A 19,697-nucleotide genomic window follows, 5' to 3' on the forward strand; every position below is an offset into this window, starting at 1 on the left:
CGGCAATCCAAGGTACCCATAAACGATCCTGGAGTATCAAGCTTGGCCGACGCAGGACTACTAATCTTACCATACCACGTTGCCTGCCCCAAAACCCAGCTTCTATCATCATAGATATTATACCGAGCATCGTGCTCGATATAAGACTGCCCACTCGTGATATTGAGCTCTGATTCTACAGCCGCTGGACGAGGGGATTTACGAAGGCTGCGTTTCTTTGGACGGAGTAATTGGTTAAAGTTAGATCGGTGGTGGAGATATTCGAGATCGAGACGGAATTCCTAGGTCTGATAGCTAGGGTGGCAACGGTAAGATGGTAGAATAGGAGAATGCGTACTATAAGCATTGTTAATAACCACTCTTGATGGCACCGCTAAGATAAACTTTGGGCAAAGGGTTTTGGTATCATTAAGTATTGACAATATATATACTTTGATATCTGGTAGGCTATAATATAGTATATATAGAGAGAAATAGAAAGAAGGGGGGTCTACTCGGTAAGCTAGACATTAAAAGACGGGCGGATCTAGCTTCGAAATACTACATCCATCCGATCTGACGTTGCCCCCGTTGAATTCTAAAGGCCAGGATTTCGATTCATAGTAGGCTTGTGCCTTCAACCCCACGAATTGCACGCATGCACGATCGTATAAAATGACCCTAGATATCGATATATGCAATCGAAGTTTCACCAGCTGTTTGAAATTTTATGTTCGACGCAAGCTGTAATGTCGGACAATGCATGGCTTGGTGTTCTGTCCCCAAAATTTCAAACCAGGGACTCTATATTTATGTTGGTTAACATGCAGTTGGGGCTTAAAGTATAAGGGGCGCCGGCTTATATCGATCTTATCTAGGCTTTGAAGTTTAATGGATTTAACGATTGAAAATGTCGTATATAATGTTGGATATCTTTACCAAACCATAGAGTTGTTTCGTGGAGTCCGGCAGTACTACCAACAAGATTAAGTTATACACCATGGAACTGGTATACTAGATCGCAGTCATACGTTGATACATTGTAAGTTAGTTGAAGTTATCCGGCCAACGCCCGCTATCTCCAACTACCCTTCCGCCATACACATACAAAGCTATACTACAACATATAACCCAACTAGCAGCCACCCAACTAAAGATAGCCTATCGGATTATCTAAGCTTTCGGGATTGTGAAATAGCTTAGCCACGCCTGGTTAGTTAACTTGTCGTTATTATAAAATGGCCTTTGTTGCGCCGTAAAACCTAGAGGTCATATCCTTGGCCAAGTGATTTCATTCCCGTCTATCATGCCCTATGAATCCTTTATACACAATATGAAAAAGAAAAAAAGAAATACCTAGAAAAAGCGCCTCCAAACGACGAATTAGAGGGTAAACCGCAATGCCCACCTCTTCCATAATACTTGCATCCATGACGGTTTCTACAACCCCACATCTCCCCACTCCACCCCTCTATCCCCTTAAGCCTTGAACAAAGTATCGATAAACGCCGTCGCCAAACTTCCAATAACACTGCGATTCGGCACACTCCCCGCAACACCATACAGCGCCGCAGTATCACCTTTAGCAGCCCCCTTCCCTCTAGCCTTAACCTTAACCACTACTTCTCCCAAATCCTTCAACAGCGTCTCGACACTCTTGATCGTCAGCGTAGTACAAGCCATATGAACAGCCGGAGGATCCTGTAGAGCATTTAAATGCCATCCAAGCTTTGATAGTTCATCAGCAATATCATAAATATCAATTGTGTTGCTGCTGAAAGCTACGACTGAAACGAGGGGTTCTCCGATTACGTAGAGGTCCGGGGTTAGGTTTTCTGTGATGCCGGTGGCTAGACGTTGTGCGCAGGTTACGATTGCATGGGCGGAGGAGATGTAGCCGGCTTCTCCCATGGAGATCATGGAGGCGTAGCAGCCGGCGATTAAGGCGCCTGGTCGGGAGCCGGAGAGGTTGGGGGAGGCGTAGATTCCACCAGTCCAGTGGGCGTTGATGTAGTATTGGTAGGCACGGAGTTGGGAGTTGCGGTAGATAAGGGTGGAGTTGCCTTTGGGGGCGAAGCCGTCTGTAACATAACATGGTTAGTATGGGGGTCCAACGGGGGTTGGAGGAGGTTCGGGGAACGTACATTTGTGGGTGTCACAGGAGATTGAAGTTACACCCTTGAGTCTGAAGTCGAATGGTTCGGATTTGAAGCCGGCTTTTTCGAGGAATGGGACGATGAAGGAGCCAAGGCAGGCATCGACGTGGAGTGGGATCTTCTTGCGGAGGGCGAGGCGGCTGAGACCTTGGATATCGTCGATTATACCATGGGGGAAGTTGGGGGCGGATCCGACGAGGAGGACGGTGTTATAGTTGATTAGTCTGGCGACACGCTTGAGGTCTACCTTGTAGGTGACTGGGTCGATGTCGACGTGGTGAACCTTCATCTTGAAGTAGTAACCGGCCTTGTCGAAGGCTGCGTGAGCGGTTTTGGGTATGATACTATATACTTGTTAGCTATGTGCAGATAAACGATATCTCGCAGGATCGTACTCACATTTCCGGTTCGGTTACGCCTTTCTCGACATATGCCTTATTCCTCGCAGACAAGCAAGCCATCAAGATGGACTCGGTTCCACCGCTGGTCGTGACACCGGCACCTCCGGGTGGTGCATTGAACATGGACAGAACCATGGCGACGACTTCGGCTTCCATCTTTCTAACACCGGGGAATACATCGGGATGCAGAGGATTGCTAACGGAGAACATTCTCATACAATCGGTCTGCAAATCGAGAAGTTCCTTCCCACCGTGGTATACTGCGCCGGATACCTGACCGGTCTCCCAATTGGCATGCTTCAAATCGGCCAATCTGATAAATGCTATTAGCACCGTTACACCAATGCATAGCTTCAGGATAACCTACTTTGTCAGTTCTTCCCTGATTTTATCCGCATCTATACCATTTTTCGGTAGAGCTAAGTGGCGGACAAGATTGGGGTCTCGGACCACCATCTTCTCCTCCAATTTCGCCGTTGCCTCATCGAGCTGTACTTTGACTTTGCCCTTCACGCCGGGTGCCCGCAGTATTATGCCATATGCCGTGCTTCGGAGGTAATTGTAGAGAATGACGATAGTGCCGATTATTCCATAGCCACGTATTTGGCGGGCGGCCTTTGAAGACCAGCGTAGGATGAAGTAGATGAAGACGATATTCCGGATGCTACCCTCAAATTAGCGCCCGAAATGAAACAGAAAAATATGGGAACTGCGTACACTCCGATGTTAAACAACAAGGCCTGATTCCTGGGGTTTGCTTTCTGGATGTTGAAGGTGTCCCTCAAGGAGACCGGTACGCGCGAAGACATTATGGATTATTGTTAAGTAGACAGTAGAAAACCGGAAGCTGTGAGGAAGATGGAAATCAAAGTACGGAGGTCATGTCATAAATAGAAACTGGCCTCGAGAACAGAACAGAATCAACCGCAGCTGTCCGAAGACAGCTTCCAACTAGTCTTTTATATTTATCTGCAACGAGTGAAGAAGTTTTGACGGTTTTAGCAGGAGGAAATTGCGACTGATGTCAATTACTCAAGCAGCTAGGCTGGACCGAGGCATGGGATAGGTCTTGGCCACGGCCGCCTCCCTGCTTTCGTATTGGCCCTCAAACTTGTGGAAATCTGATACGACCTGCACGCTATCTGGACCCCGGTATTTTATCCATTACGACGTATCCATCGATCGTGGGGTAGTTTGTTGAGGCATGCGCATGGCAGTTATTCAGATATTAGTAATTTGATTGACCTATTATATTCCATTTTATATAGTTCCTCTCTGGGAAGTAGTATAGAAGAAGCATGTATTATGTATGTACAGACTGCAGGCCAATTATAAGACATGTCGACACTCCCTCCGGAGCTCTCACTCACGGTTGGCAAGAATAAGAAGTTTGTACGAAGTATGTACAGGTTGGGTAATACGTCAGGTCGTATCATATCCATCCGGTGGTATTTCCCAGCGACGACTTAATACGGGCGCTACCCGATATATGATTTTTGCCGGCTCAAATGACCCAATTGACGTCAAATCTCCGGTAAGTCTCAATGTGTGTATAGTCCAACAGGCAGACAGAATCGATATATCACAGACTTCATCTTGATAGGCCATAATGACCCTAACCTAGTGACCATTCATTCCCGAACCTCACGACGACTCCTCCGATCGCAAAAACTTCGACTTCTCGACCACAAACCCAGGCGGCGGTTGTCGTTTCTCATGCATCTCTCGTCTCGTCAATTTCTTATCCGTCGTCGACAAAGCTATCAGTTCCTTGACCTTCATCAACTGACCCGCCGTCGCCGGTGTGATCTTGTGGAAGACCGTTCGCATTCGTTTTCGTAGACCGAGGGCTTTTAGGACTCCGACTTTCTTGTGTGGCATACCGATGCTCGATCGGATGAGAGTGACTTTGAAGAACGACATTGTGGCGGTTTTCTTTTGTAATTGAATCGATAGATGTGGTCTGGGAGTCGTTGTTTTCGCTGTTAGAAAAGATTTTTTGACCTCTTCTGCTTGGGATATCGTAGTCGCCAAGAACGTAGAAACACCAAATTGTCGTGAATCGCTATATTCTCATGATCCGATCCGACCCTCCGCTGCCTCTTTTGGCCGTGTCGTGGCCTGTCGATGGGGTTCTATAATTGTATTTTGATCGTGGTAGATGATTTAATTTTGGTTGTTGACTCGGAGGGGAATCAAATTGAAGATTTTCGGTTCGGGTTTCCGTGAATAGCTGCTGCCCCTCGAAGACCACCAATTCAACTAACCTCCTTTAAACCACCATCACCACCACCGTCCCGACCACTTCCATTATCCCCCGTCGAATTCGAAGTCTAGACTGCTCTCCCGGCCGGCCATGCGTCTGGGCGCACTTGTTTTATCTTCCGATTCCTAATTCTTCGTTTGCGCTCGAAGATGCTACGTTCTTTACCATCGTCTTAAAAGCCCACGTTTGATATCCTTCTTTCGCTCCACGTAATACCCCAGATATTATATGATCTCCCTCCACCCACAATCAAGATATGGAGGACGCTCAGATTAAAGGCACGGCCAAGCTTGCCGAAACTCTTCGGCATCCAGATGTATGACCAGTTTTCTTTCACATTTCGATGTTGTTATTACCTCCCTTTGGGAAGAGCCCACGCTAAAGTTAGCTTGCATACTAGGATCTCGAACGGATATCAGCTTTGAAAGCTCAGTACACCTCCGACAAAGCTGCCATCGATGCTCAACTTAAAGCTGGTGTCCAGCTGCAGCTGGATGTCACAAAGGTGGGAATGTTATATAATTGCGTTTAACGAATTATTCAGAGACTAACACTATTACTGACTAGGCTGGCATGAAAGCTGTCGAAGACTCCCAGAAGGACGTCAATCTCATCAGAGAAGAGCTCGTCAAGGTATACCCCCTCTCCTACTAAGGTCCCACGTAGAGTGAAGCTAAATCACCCGGTAATAGATCGACAGACTCTGCTCCGAAGCCCAAACGATGATCAAAGACTTCCCGCTCATCAACGAAGTCTCCCGCGTCCATCGAAATTTCACGCAGGTCGAAGAAATCATGACCGGACTCGCAAATCTCAACAAGAACATCGAAGAAATCGAACAAATGCTCAACGACGATAACACCGAAGACGGTTTAATGGGTCAAATGCCCAACCTTCTCCCAGTCCATTACAAACTCGGTGCCCTCCGTGATTTTCGCGACGACGCTATCTTCCAGGCTACTAGAGCAACGGACGACACGAGTAATACTCTTTCAAACTATTTCGCTGTTATGGATGATGCGGTAGCGGAATTTGAAAGTCGGCTTGATTTGTTCTTTGCTAGTATGCTAGATATGGTCCGTGGGAGGAACGTTTCGTTGGTTGTTAGAATCGCAAAGATAATAGAAGCCGAAGAAACAGCCGATAGTAAACTAAAAGCCCTCCAAGACGCCACATCACAGCATTCAGACCTCGTCTCACGTTTCAAATCCATCAACGTCGGTTCGAAGCAACAGAAGGAATACAAGAAACGATATATAGCCTGCATCAAAACCTCCGTTGCAGAAAAGTTTCGAGAGGCAGAAGAACTCTTCCAGCAGGACTCTTCCACGCTTCTTGACTCCTTCGAATGGTACTTTGACGATCTCTTCGTCGTAAAGGACCTTCTAACGAAACTCGTCCCTCCGAAATGGAAAATATTCGAGACGTACCTCAACATTTACCACGGTCAGATGCACGAATTCATCACAAAGCTTGTGGGTAACAAAGATCTAGACGGTCAAGGTCTTCTCCAGATAATCCTCTGGAAAGGACAATACAACCAAGGTCTCAAGCAACTCAAAGTCGACAGAAACACCCTCGACCCACCCGTTCTCGGCGTCCCCGAAGAAGACCTAGTCAAGGAGTATCTCAACATCATAGTCTCCAAGATGACCGAATGGATGAACTCAGTCAACCAGTCCGACGTCAAGGAGTTCCAAGAACGTAAAGAAGCACCTGATACGAACGAATCCGGAAACTTCATCCTGCAGGGCGCAATCATCGCCTTCCAGATGATAAACCAACAAATAGACGTCGCTTCCGACGCCGGAAAAGTCTCGGTTTTATTAGGCGTAATCGATGAATGCGCCGTATTACTCAAGAAACGTCAATCGATGTGGGAAGACGTGACACGAAAGGAAGTCGATGCATACCTCGAACAACCAGAGACCATTCCCAAAGGTTTATTCGAATGGATGATGGCTGTGGCTAATGACCAAGCCCGCTGTGCAGTCTTCACCGAAGCCTTAAAATCGCGATTAGTAGACGCGCTTCCAAAGAAAGCCCAAGACCACTTGGAACAGTCGCTGGGAAGCGTCGTAGACGGATTCGTGGATATGGCGGGAATAATCACCAAACGAATTACCGAAATCATCTTTAACGATCTCAAAGTCCCGATTTCTGAATTTTTTACACTGGAGTGGTACGGTACTACGGGATATGCAAAGCAGATGGAATCTATCACCGTCACTATTGAATCTTACTTGTCGGATTGTAGGGTCGGTCTGGACTCGTCGATTGCAGCTGAAGTGGGGTTGGAGTTGTCGGAGATGACGGTGATATCGTATTTATCCGCTGTTAAGAACAAGAATGCGAAATTCTTGGTGCAGACGGCGGATGTGGCGGGTCAGGTTAGGTCGGACGTTATGTGCGGGTTTGGGTATTTTAGGGAAACTACGAGTTTGGAGGCGGCGAAGCAGACTTGGCCGGTTATTGAATATTTTATTCAGTTGGCGGTTAGTCCCAAGGAGGCGCTGTGGGAGACTTACGTCAGCTTTAAGACGGCGTATTGGGATTTAAGTAATGATTGGGTGGATTTGGTGTTAAGGTGTAGGGAAGATTCGAGTAGGGAGTTGTTGGGGATTATCAAGAATAAGATGAAGGACTTTGAGGCGGTGGAGATAGGGGCGCCGACGATTATGGGGAAGGTTAAGGTTAGGTGATTGGCTTTCGTACTTTTTTTTTTCTGTTACTGGGGAGAGGTGTCCGTGCATCTCGTGGGATCTATCTTCCCTCGGAGGACCTTCTTTTTCTATGACCCGTCTGGTTTAGCGATTCCTTTGGTGTAGAATAATGATCAAATTTTTCTGAATATTAGGATCGGTATGATATCATACAGGTCCAAAACCGATATCAACCTCGCAAAGAATGAAGGAAAGGAGTATCTTAGTAAAAGACTGAGCAAAAGATATATATACTTTTGGGAAGCAAAAAAAAAGAGAAAAATCCAATGATTGACTGTCCACGAGGATATCGGGATATCAACGTAAACGACAAACGTCCCCAATTTTCAGGATCTTAGCCCAAGCAGTTCGTAGGTTTGCAAATTTCCCCTGCAGTAAACCTTCAAGTTGCCCTCCATCTTTGACGAAACCCGCCACTGACAAAGCAAATTCTGCCCACTTTTTCGACCCAGTGTAGTCGCCCGCACTATAATCGTACTATCTGTAAGTAAGACTGTAACATTTAATATGGAGTATTGAAATGAGACAAGTACCAATTCTTATCAATTCCCAAATTCCAAAGCGAAGCCGCAATCCATTCGAGTTCATCTTGGGGGTATTCGTTTCCCTGAGAAATATCAGACACAATCATTAGCAAAGCAGCGTCTATAAAAGAACAAGAGGGAAAAGCATGCTAACACTTACCACTGCCTGTCGTCTACAAATATCCAAAACCTGGTAAACCAGTCTCTCGGCACGGCCAAGATCGCCCTCTAGAGACTTCTGTAAAAGTACCCTGATCCATCTGGCAATCTTGTCGATTTTGTGTTTTTCGATTTGGAGGGAATGGTTGATCAGATTTTCCAAGACGAGGAGGAAGGCTAATTCCATAAGTTAGAAGATGGCCATATGCTTTCATTCGGTCACTGATCGAGGATTGTAAGGGGGGACGGGGGACATACTTGCCGTAGGAGCATCAGCACACAAGATCATATCACCAATTCTCCTCAATGGTTGTAATTGACCGAACTTCGCAACCTCCTATTTAACCCACAGCCAACCATTAGAATGTGACACTCCTACACCCCCAACCAAACCCCAGAGATCCCCCCAAAAAACCTCTTACCTCAACAATCCCAGACAAAGCATCCCACACTTCCAAATGCACACAGGCCTCAAATTCATGACCCAACAAGCCCAAATACCTTTCTCCAAAGTCCTTTTGTGATTGCTCTGTCAACCGAGGATGTAACTTTTCACGTATCTCACGAAAGCTTATGATTGATTTCCGTGCGTCACCATAATGTCGTAACTATTTTGAGGGACCGTTTCCGGATCCATTGGGAAATAGAGTTAACGGTTAGCATGATCTCAAATCTCGATTCATCTCTGAAATTCCCGTCTCGAAAACGTTCGAAGTTGTGATTATTTGAAATTATCGAAACGACGGGGAAGACGTTTTCTCGTTCCACAGCATGAGTACATAGTGAACCCTATCCAACAAAGCATTTTTTACGTACCTGATCCTCCATCCTCTCCTGCTTCCTTGCCAAAGCTATACATGTTGATGCACAAATGTAATCACAAAACGACTGCCGTAAATTCAAATCCTCAACTTCATCTTCTGAACAGTTTTCTGGCGGGTATAGTTTGATAAACTTTTGAATCACCGTCGAACCGAAGGCAGGAATGGGAACACAGCATGACGGTGGTTAGCAACAGATCTGGCAGTTGAAGAAGCTTGGAGACGAAGTACAGGGGTTAGAGAATATGGTGGACCGATGGGAAGTATTTCCTCTGAAGTGCGTACAAGATTTACGGCAAGTTTTCTTCGGGGGTATATGCAAGCTTAGGACAGAGATATGCAAGATAGAACTCTAGTTCCATGGTCCATGTAAAGGGAAAGCGGCAGGAAAGGGTGGCTTAGTGACATACCTGAACACAAAGCTGTGAGAAATGAAGTGCGTACTGCGGAGGCCAATGTTGGAGGGCCCTTAAAGCTAGATTGTAGGAGTTGCGGGAGAACCAATCGTACTCATCTGTACTCCACATAGACTTCGATGTTCCATCCGCTACAGTTTCGGATGTCTTTGATCTTACAGCATTGTTCAACGCTATTGGATGTAGGATCGATCAAGTCAGCAGGTTCAATCTTTGCCTCCAAAAACTTCTTAACAATCCAACTATAGTTGTTCAGGATGTAGTTCCAGGGAATACCTTTTTGGAATACGGAGTACAGAGTATCCAAATTCCCACTTTCAACGGCTTTGTTATCGTGTATATCTGACAAAATCAGCCGGATCATAGTTCTACCGAATAACCCGGTAAGTGATAAAGTCAGTGTCATGTACAAGCATAGAAGCTATGTAGTTGAATACTAGGTGTAATTTCCATACCCGTATATGGCAGGAAGATTGACGCCTTCTGGTGGCGCCGTTGTATCTGCCTGTTCTAGTAACTGACTCAGGGCCTTCAAGATTATATCCTTATTACCCATAGATTGTGCCTCCAAAGCACAGGAATAGAGGATTGCTGTATCTTTGTTTGGTCCATTGCAGACTTTGTCAAGACATCTTTTGGCTAAATATAGAACCTGTCAGCACCAAACCATCACGTAGCTTGAACCTAAAATCTGGCTATCGTAGAAATGCAGTGATAATTACCAGTCTCCAAATCCAACGACCTCAGGGCAATTTTGAACAATAGAAACTGCGTTGAACCTGTTTCTTGACACGAGCTGGGCATGCTCTTGTAAGCACCTCGGGCAGCCCCGTAGTCATGCGCTTCGATAGCACAGTGCATTAAACGCCTTCCAGGCAGCAGCCACACCTCATGGTTAGCAATAGTCATCACTTATAGCCTCCCAGGTTGACTTTGTGGCAAATAACCTTGAATGAGCCCCCCCCCCCCGGGGAAATAACATACCTGGCAATCTTCCCGGTATTGGTTTCCCCAGACCTCCCGAAGATGGGGTGTAAGGCCACCCGGCACCACTGAATCGCTTCAAGCCACCGCCCACCGGTTACCAAGGTGTCTGAAACTTTCCAAAGCAGCTATCCCTCGTCGAAAAAGCAAGTGATTAGTAAAAAGTACTGTTAGTCCACCCCTCCATCACAACTTTTGTATTCCATTCAACTTTCCGAGGAGCCGGATTTGTAACTCACAATCTGGGATGCATGGGTCGCACTGATGCTCAAGGGTTTTGCAAGTTTTCTAGACATAGCTGTACAAGTTTTAAACCGGTCCCATAGGAGGGGGATAAAATGAGCAGGTTAGTTAAACGCCGCACACCGTATTTTGTCTTCAAAGGTGCAATTTTCTTTTCTCTTCCTCGAATAGATGACGTGGCTACACATCTTTGTTGGCTATATTTCATATGCAGTAAATAAATTCTTCGAAAAAGGAAGATGTAACCATGGCGCGGTCCCAAGGTAAAGGGAATCATATGCAGGAAGAGGAAGGAAGATCAAGGGTAAGGATAAAGGGTAAGTGCACGAACCTTCACAGAGTTGCCGGAGACCTTGTATTACTTCTTCATCAATATGGGCGTCTTGAATTATCATCCATACTCGAGTAACGAATGCTTGTTCAATCCATCCTTGGTTATCCTCTAGGATCAGACGTTCCGTCACGAAGTGATCGAGTACATTGCATGCGAGCCGATGCCTAGAAACTCTCCCCACGTATGCAATGTAGTTTCCCTGCTGATTAGCTATGAAATGACAATTTCCAATTGGCTTGAGCTTGCTTCTATAGAATGTAAGACATTTCAGGAAACTCCGGGAATACCGTACCCACGACCTTGTAAGTCCTGCGCCAGCAGCACGTGGCATTTCCCAACAATCCTGTTGCCACCTGTGTCAGCCTTTTGGGACGTTCGTAAAAGAAACAGCTGCCGTAAGCCGTAAATAGTGATACGCACGCCTTGAAAGAACGTTCAGATAGAGCTATGGTAGACATCATCTTCATAAGAGCTGAAGAAGCAATCATAATTAGCTTTGTTGAGAATCCCTGCTTCAGTAGCCCCAAACTTAACAAGCTCACCGGCATGATATGCTTCGGCTCCGAGTTTCTGTGCAGCTATGATATCAAGGCTTAAACAGTGGACATTCAATCTTTCAGGCCATTCCTGCATTTTGTCAGCATCGATCGTAGACGAAGTTAACCATTCGATCCGAGTTCAGTCGAAAACTTACCTTGACCATCACTTCCATCACTTCCTCTGCCTTTCGAAGATCACTTGGTACTTGCGTCTTCAAACTAGTTTGAACTGTACAATCAAGACATTAGCTACAACATCCTGGCCTTGAAACTATACATAAAAAGTATCACGAGAACAATCCACAACATCACTCGACAAAAAAAAAAAAATTAACTCACCAAGATTTTGCATAATCCCAAACCTTAGCTCAGCTGCAAACCGTTCCGACCCGACGTGCTTCGGATCAACGACTTCCAACGCCCTTGCCAGCCACTCCATCCCAGCCGTGAGGTTCGCCCGCTTCACCATATCCTTACCAATCTTGTACAAGACCTTCCCTAACGATTCTCTAATCCTAGGTTCAAGTAGACCTGCCGCACCTTCGTCCCGAGAAAACCGTTCCATGGTATTGTTGCACATGAGTTCGGCGGCGTTGACATTATGTTGGAGGAAACTCTGTACATACGGCATCAACATGGTTAATACTTGTTTATTTCAATCTAACCGAGCATATTGTGGCTGACCTGGGGGGAAGTGGAGAGGGAATATGCTTTCCGTCGGAGAGAAGATTAAAACTTACCAATTCGATTCTTTGTACTAGAAACTCGCATTCCAAGTTGATTCTCTCTCCCTCCTCGTCCGGTTGGAGAGGTGTTGCATTTTTTGATAGGTCGTCGATGTACTAATTATATCGAATCAGCATCAGCCACATATACGGCACCCAGTGAGATCAAGTGATCCGGTTCTAGAGTAGCTAATAACACGAGCACTTACCTTCGCGGCATTGCTCAATACTGACTCCGCAAGTGAAACATCGTTGTGATCTATACACATTCAAACCAAACCACCCAGAGCTTCAGTGGGGTCTTTCCCCTCCCTCCCCTCCCTCGCTCTCGGTCTCCAAAAGAAGAAGAAAGTGGAAGGAAAGAGGGAAGAGAAAAAAACACCCACCTCACACAAAAATGTTGCATTAGCACAAGCCTATACCGAACGCAGCTCATAGCGTGGCCCAGCTTCCCGGATAACCCGTTTTGTGGTTCGCCAGACCGAAATGCTTCAGTCGCGAACGAAATATGCAGCCAGGAACAAAAAAAGATATATGGTTACACAAAAAGAAAGAGGGAAGTGGGGAGGGGGTTATCCGAACGAATGAGATTAAACGAGGGCGAGGGGTGGAAAACTTTGGACCACCATCCCCCTTTCTGCCCATTCGATTCGCATGTAGACATGCGTGTAGCATGGGTTTTTTATTTTATTTCGGATTGTGTGCGCGGGACAAAGGGACAAGCAATTAAAAGAGGGAGAGAGAAAAAAAGTAAAGCTAGGGTTCTGTACATACCCAGATCCGTTTTACCGGCTTTAACGGCGATTTTAACGAGTCGTAGGCTGCCTGCATCCCAAGGACCAAGGTATTAGTGAGAAACAAGGAACATCGATTCGCGAGTAATCAAATAAATCGGGTCGATCCGAGTCGACCCGTTTGAGGGTTCCATTAGAAAAGGCGAAATTCGAGAGGTAAGGGGAGGAAGGAAGGCAAAGATCATTTACAACAGACCTTGCGTTGTCCTCCCGCACGTTCTTTGAGCGCAATCAAGTGTGAGATAGGCGAGGTGCCTGACTGTGACATGTAATATACCATGTTAACGGGTCATTTCCGTTTCCGAGGGTGGAGGAACATGTATGGAGCTCCAGATTCAGTAGCATACGTTTCAGATGGGTGCTCTTGTTTTCGATATCGGACGGCTTTTCGCTTCTCAGGAGCTTGGTAGCCATATTCCAGAGCTCGGTGCCTTGTAAATTTCAAGATTAGCCGTAGTCTCGAAGCCAGACGCTAGCCCAATGATCAAATTTGGATCGCAGTTGCCAATTCGAAGCAGCATAGCACCTACCTCTCGAATCTAACCCAGCATGGTCGTCCTTAGACTTAACGTACACCCTACTTTTCGCACATTTCTCAATCGAATGTAACAGCTCCTCCGCCTGCTCTGCGATCCATCTTTTTAGATTACGGGACTTATTCGAGTCTGAATTCTTTAATTCACCAAGTAATTCGTCAAGCGAGACTTTTTCATGCCCATCGATATCGCCACCCAGGAAAAGAATCCATCAGCCTAGGGATTCCAATTCCAACATCCGGGATAGTAGAATCATAATGTCTCATACCAAGAAATTGTTTGATACGTTTCTCCGCCGTGGAGTGGCTGATTTGAGCACCAGTACTGGGCGTTTTGTGTTCCATTGGGATGGGCTGATGGTAGGAAGCTGGGGTGATGGAAACCAAAAAGTAAGGGTACAAGATAGCTTGGGTCGTTAAGGCTGCAGTTGTTCAATTGGGTTTAGAAGGGTATACGACGATAGCTTCACGAAGTGGCTACGATGGATAGCAAAAGCAATGGTAAGAACTTATAGAAGGGAGGTTTGGGAGGTAGTTCGTGATGTATCAAATGGGGAGCAATCGTAAGGTCTAGGTAAGCGCAAGTTGGCTATGTGTGGTATTTGTGAGCCGTCCTCTTTAGGAATCTCAACACAACGGGGATAGCTCGAGAATAGCAGCCAATACGGTCAACTTCAACGAATTGTATAATATAAGGCAGAAAAAGAGTCTTCAAATTAGCCAATTAAGTAACAGAAATGCTGCAAGTATAGCGACCTAATCTTCTTCGAGGCATAAAACAAAAAGTAAAAAGAAAAATAGAAAGTACAGAAAACAATTAACACCAGAAATGCTATAGCTAGATCTTTATCGCACAAAAAGAGTTCATGCAATCTAGGTTTTTTTTTGTCTTGCCTTGGTCCGTTGGAAGGGGTGGGAATCGAAAACAATTTTTTCCGAGGTACAAAACAGAATAATATCGAGTACAGAGCTAAGGAAAGGGAACAGCAAGGCAAGAAAGGAAAGCACTTTTAGGGTATTGGTAGAAAGTTTCCAATGATCATGGCGGGACTGCGGAAAGAATGTTTGTTAGTATTTTGTTAGGTGAGTAAAGTGAGGCGAGGTAGAGCTCACATATGTGAAGAATCCCGTCGGATAGTAAATGAGAAGCAGCAGTGTATCAACTTCTCCGAAGCATTCGGGTCCGGGTTTTTCAGGTAGCAAGTCGTTAACATTGCCTTCTGCGATGGGTCAAAAGCGATGGCCCCGAACTTCTCCCAGTAACTAACAGCCGAATCTTCCGCGATCAGTTCGTATATCGCCAGCTTGCCCTGGAAATTTGCCAACGTGTTAGAGCTACCCAGAGGATTTAAAAATTCAGACAGAATGAAGGCTTACATCTCTCATCTGCTCAATCGGCACATGAATCAACTCCGCAAATTCTTTATTGCCTCTGAAGATCTCACCAGTTCGCCTCCATAGACAGGCCGGCACAGCCATAGCAGCAAACACCCGATCGTATTCCATCAACGACCTTTCAAACCACTCTTCAACGAATATCAAATCAATATCCGTAAGCTGATGAGTCTTTTCTCTAAACTTTGGTCTAAACCTCTCTAGCGACTTTTGGATTCTCTGTTTTGACGAAGACTGCATGTTATCGTCCATATACTTCTGCAGCCGCCGATAGCCGTTAATGTAATTAAACGGCTTGAGTAGGCCCGCATCGTGCTTGGCTTTCAAGACTTGCTTCATACGGTCCTCGGGTATACCATCCTTAGGTGGATCAGCCGCAGTGAGATAGTATAGCTCCTTTGCTTTCTCCAGGGTAGGTTTCACGCTCGCCGGGCGGATCATGGGAGAAGGTGCGGCTTGCGGTAACATGGCGTTTGCGCGTAGGCCGTTTAAGCTTGCGGTTGCAGTTGTAGAAGAGGAAGCACCATTTTCAGCAGCGGAGGAGCCAGAAGTACTTCCTGCTGCACCGAAAATATTGTTGTCATTGAAGCCGTGGTCTTGGAGTAGGCCTTCTCCTCCCAGGAACATTTCGTTATTATATATGCTGTCAAGGAAGAACTCGTTCATGAGATCATATTCCGATGCAGCTTCGGGATTGGAAAACATCATGGGGTGGTGATAGGGATTCCAGCTCTGCTGTGATACAGTCCAATCGGGGACTCCAATAACTATAATGTAAAAGAAAACCACAAAAAAACACAAAGGTGCAGTGGTGTACAGGTTAGCCAGCCATCTTTACCAGAGGGATTCTCTCCGATCTGGAGCTAAATCGCCCCTCTTCGGCCCCAACCGTGGACCTTTTTGTTCCCCAGAGGCGCATGGCTAAAAATAAGATATCGTCATGCATATCAACTGTCGGAACGGGAAAGGGTACGCACGGGAAGAGAAGAAATTCTTTTGGGATGAAATGAATGAATGAAATGGATCAAAGAAAGAAGGAAAGGAAGAAAGGAAAGAAGAAAGAAAGAAAGAGGTAAGGCAAGGGGTGGGAAGGAACATACAGTTCTGGGCGTGTAAATTGGCACGCTGTGTAGTAGACACAGGAGATAGAGCAAGTAAGCCAGGCGTTGAAGCTACTGAGTTACGAGGAGGAGGCATGGACGGGTTCTGCTTGTTCTGCTGGTGTGTGTGCTGCTGCAAACCACCTTCACCTGAGGAATCCTCAGCTGGGATCTCCTGGATTTCGGGAGTATTTGTAGCCATCTCGTTGGGGCTGGTGGGCGACGAAGGTGAAGCTTCCTCAGCAGAGTGGTCCCTCTCAGGTTTGAGCCTCTTCGCATCGCGAACCTCATCGCGGCAGAGGTGTCCTATGTTTCGTTTGACACAACGGGTACAGGGTCGTTCTGTGTACAGCAGTATTCTTTTTTCCCTTTCCACGGTGTGGGTTTAGGTTAACCCCAACCGCAAAAAGAGAGTTGTTACAATCACGTTAGTTACGCAAGTTTCTGGCAGATATAATAACAATTGCGAAGTTCAAGGGGAAAAAAAATCCAGAGCTTGAAGCTCCGAGGAAAAAGAATTGGGAAGGGTGAATAGACGTCGAGACAATCCGTTTGTAGACAAATGCTAGATGTCAATGCTTTTTCTTGGAAGCTTTGCCATTAGGGCCTAATTCTCATCCCATCGGTCCCAGGAATCTGTCACCTTCCCGGTTCCCCTGTTGTGATAGAATATTGTAAGGGACCACAGGCTAGGCAATTGGGAACGGGCAAAAGGAAATCTGCGGTGGTAAGGCACGCAATGGGAAGTTTAAAATAAAACCACAAAATAAGGATAACATAAATTTTTCTTTTCTTTTTTTTTTTTTTTTTTTTTTTTGAAATAAAAATAAAAGTCAGCAATAGCTTTGTCCAGTGGTTACTTACCATCATCGCAAGTCATATGTGAACGTCTACAGTAGACACAGGCTACTCACGCGACACAAAGGAAAACCCATAGGCTCCCAAGTTAGTATACTATTCATACCACGAAAAAAGCTCATAAAACCGAAAGTTTGGAAAGAACGCAGTAATGAAAAGAGGGAAACCAGAGGAGGAAAATGAAAAAGAGGGAAAGATCAATGAGTGAAAAAAAGTTGTTTGGAGGTAAGAATAGGAAGAAACCGGCGACAGTTTGTTCATCCCAAGCTTTTCATGGCCCGGAAACTCGAAAACGGGACCCGTCCCGACTAGCGAGGTTGTCCCAAAGCCGTATGATATAACCCTTTCAGGTGGCGAATTTCGTTCCGGCCGGCTCTGGCCCGAAGGAAAGCGCTTGGTCGGTTCGGCAGATTCAAACCCCAGGGCGAGGACGAACGGGTCATCCTATTCTTGCATATTCCCTCCAAACCGGGGGGGAAAGAAAACTTATAAAACAATTGCAAGAGAAATAGAAAACAAAATAATTTTTGTTTTTTGTTAAAGAAAAGAAGATAAATTATTTTGATTCTCAGTTTCCCCCCAAATCCCTGAAGCACACATACAGGAGCGACGGTTGACAGACCATGGTTGACCTTCCTGCGTTTCAACACCTTGCCGTTTGAGGACGATGACGCAGGAGCAGGTGGTGGTGAAGAAGACGTCGGTGGAGCAGCAGCCAGAGCACTTCCACCCTGTCCGTCTTCCACTTCCTCGTGTCCGTTCAATTCATCGCTGTTATTGGCGGCGCTCCTTTTCCTGGGTTTGCCGCTTCCATTGGTACTGCCGCTGCTGCCACCGTTGGCAATCGATTCAGCGCCGCCGTCGTCTTTGCCAGCACTCAGGCCTTTCTTACGGTTGATTCCCGGCTTGGATTTCCTGTGCGCAACGTCGGACGACGTGGTGGTGCTGCTGGGTGCGCCGCCAGCTGTCGTCGTCCCTATCGGAGTGTCGTTTTCCAGATCATCGTCTTCAAGTTTGAGTCGGTTGGCCGATGCCGCATCAACTGCTGTCGCCTTCGAGTCCGACGACATGGCCAGCCGTTTTGTCGATTGTCCCTCCTAGCTGCGCGAATGTACCTATTTCCCAGGTCCCTCTATTCGTCTCCTGTCGTAGTCTTCGATATATCCAGATCTCGTAGCTAGATGGGAAGCGCTTTTTTTTTTTCGACAATTATACTAAGGTTTTCTTGTTCCTTGTTTTTTTTTTAGTTTTTGTTCCAAAACTCACGCTCTTTTACGCTCGTTTATCTTAGTTCTTCTAGCTACCCGCAAGGCCGAAATTCTACGATCGCAAATTAAACCTCGAAATCGATTTTAGGTTATTGCTGCCGTCGTACAGCAGCGGAAAAGGGCCTCTATCTCCCTTTTCCTCCTTTCGTTCTTTCAGTTCGTCTCCTCTGTTTGTTGGTTTCGTTCCACTTCGGCGTGATCCGTTAAGTTTCAGCAAGTATCCAGGAAAATGCGCCGGGTTCGGGCGAAAGGGCTCTCGATCCTCCAGGTAACGATTGAAAAAGGATAAGGTTGCGTGCGCTGCTGCAGGAGCTTTGAACCTGGACCTAGGACGAAAGGCAAAAATGGGAAGCACCAGCCAGTAGACGTTGGAAGGAAAAGATTGTTTTTAAGAAAAAAAAGGTTACAAAACAAAAAGTAGCCCAACCAGCCCCAAAGGAAGTTTAGAAAAGAAGTAAAATGTTATGTTGTCTTGGATGGAAATAGCAATTTCTGGAACCAATGCCATGCCCTGGACAGGACAGGACAGGACTGGCACTGGGCTGGACTTGGTAACTTGTCACGGACTCCGCGCGAGACGAGTCAACATTGTCGCAATTCAACGTTACTTTTCCCAGTTTAGTCTCTTCTCACCACACACTCAGCCTGGTTAATAGGTAGCAATGGATAAGTAAGAAGTATTCAATTCCTCGATTTAAGTTTGTAACTTTTTTCGGCCCCGGGTGTCGGTACCGTTAAGTTTACATAAGACGCACGTATAACGCACACCCGCGCATACATCGATCACTTGCGCTAGCTACCCTCCTAGTAGCTACAGATGGATGGAGGGAATACACAATTATGGGTAATATAGGTCGTAAGAGTAGTAATCATCTTCAACTAGAGAGCGCTCTGCTCTGCCATGCTCGGTCCAAGTGGGCAAATCAGGACACTTGATCTCATGTAACACTGCTTTCCCGCTGACCTTCGGCTTCGGCTCAGCCCAGTACATGCCATGACCAAACCAATGCATCGAATCGTCATCAATCGAATCGAACTTGTAGAGAAAACCGTTGGAACACTAGCTTCGCAAACAGGGTTCCCCCAAGCGTCCGGCTACGGAGATATAGCGCTAACCGGGACGTCCAGTATGGCAAACTGTCTACCGAAGTTCAAAATGGATATCGTGTCTCTCGTCACGGTCCGTTTTTCGGTTCTTCTCAAAAGGAAATCCTGGGGAACTTTGAAGATCATATTATTGAGCAAAGAAAAAAAAAAAAGAAGAGAGAAAGAAGAGCTAACAGCTGCATCCCCTTCCCTTCCTGCAGGCACCAAAACTCCCCCATTAGCTGAAAATTTTTCCCTCGAAGAACCCTTTTTTTTCCTAAACTCCTCATTCTCTCGTGTGCATTGCGTTAGACTACCGTTTCCAGTCGCATCAACCTGCGACTAATATTTGATAATTTAATCGCTCATACGAAGGTGTGACCTTAATCAA

General features: G+C 46.1%; 5 protein-coding genes across 5 annotated transcripts; 1 reads left to right on the forward strand and 4 right to left on the reverse strand.

Annotated features, from left to right (window-relative positions):
- Window positions 1-1,458: 1,458 nt before the first annotated feature.
- Window positions 1,459-3,345, reverse strand: DFL_006693 (uncharacterized protein; the record flags this gene model as incomplete). Its single annotated transcript, XM_067636160.1, has 5 exons — window positions 1,459-2,060; window positions 2,124-2,479; window positions 2,535-2,849; window positions 2,904-3,200; window positions 3,254-3,345. 5 exons carry the CDS (start codon window positions 3,343-3,345, stop codon window positions 1,459-1,461), a joined length of 1,662 nt encoding a protein of 553 aa, XP_067487805.1.
- An 835-nt stretch (window positions 3,346-4,180) lies between these two features.
- DFL_006694 (mitochondrial 54S ribosomal protein uL30m) lies at window positions 4,181-4,459 on the reverse strand (the record flags this gene model as incomplete). Its single annotated transcript, XM_067636161.1, has 1 exon — window positions 4,181-4,459. One exon carries the CDS (start codon window positions 4,457-4,459, stop codon window positions 4,181-4,183), a length of 279 nt encoding a protein of 92 aa, XP_067487806.1.
- A 599-nt stretch (window positions 4,460-5,058) lies between these two features.
- DFL_006695 (uncharacterized protein) lies at window positions 5,059-7,504 on the forward strand (the record flags this gene model as incomplete). The annotated part of the gene is made up of 4 exons (XM_067636162.1): window positions 5,059-5,118; window positions 5,203-5,307; window positions 5,370-5,435; window positions 5,495-7,504. 4 exons carry the CDS (start codon window positions 5,059-5,061, stop codon window positions 7,502-7,504), a joined length of 2,241 nt encoding a protein of 746 aa, XP_067487807.1.
- A 318-nt stretch (window positions 7,505-7,822) lies between these two features.
- DFL_006696 (uncharacterized protein) lies at window positions 7,823-12,539 on the reverse strand (the record flags this gene model as incomplete). Its single annotated transcript, XM_067636163.1, has 20 exons — window positions 7,823-7,991; window positions 8,059-8,132; window positions 8,210-8,385; window positions 8,467-8,545; window positions 8,631-8,816; window positions 9,025-9,162; window positions 9,440-9,543; window positions 9,605-9,813; window positions 9,901-10,084; window positions 10,168-10,313; window positions 10,430-10,557; window positions 10,669-10,727; window positions 11,004-11,216; window positions 11,294-11,349; window positions 11,427-11,478; window positions 11,549-11,633; window positions 11,701-11,774; window positions 11,885-12,161; window positions 12,286-12,387; window positions 12,480-12,539. 20 exons carry the CDS (start codon window positions 12,537-12,539, stop codon window positions 7,823-7,825), a joined length of 2,571 nt encoding a protein of 856 aa, XP_067487808.1.
- A 2,070-nt stretch (window positions 12,540-14,609) lies between these two features.
- Window positions 14,610-18,022, reverse strand: DFL_006697 (uncharacterized protein; the record flags this gene model as incomplete). Its single annotated transcript, XM_067636164.1, has 6 exons — window positions 14,610-14,649; window positions 14,713-14,909; window positions 14,977-15,761; window positions 16,095-16,436; window positions 16,959-17,000; window positions 17,575-18,022. 6 exons carry the CDS (start codon window positions 18,020-18,022, stop codon window positions 14,610-14,612), a joined length of 1,854 nt encoding a protein of 617 aa, XP_067487809.1.
- Window positions 18,023-19,697: the final 1,675 nt, after the last annotated feature.

The sequence above is a fragment of the Arthrobotrys flagrans genome (genome assembly GCF_004000055.1).
Source record: "Arthrobotrys flagrans strain CBS H-5679 chromosome Unknown unitig_8, whole genome shotgun sequence".
In the NCBI taxonomy this organism is placed as follows: Eukaryota; Fungi; Ascomycota; class Orbiliomycetes; order Orbiliales; family Orbiliaceae; genus Arthrobotrys; species Arthrobotrys flagrans.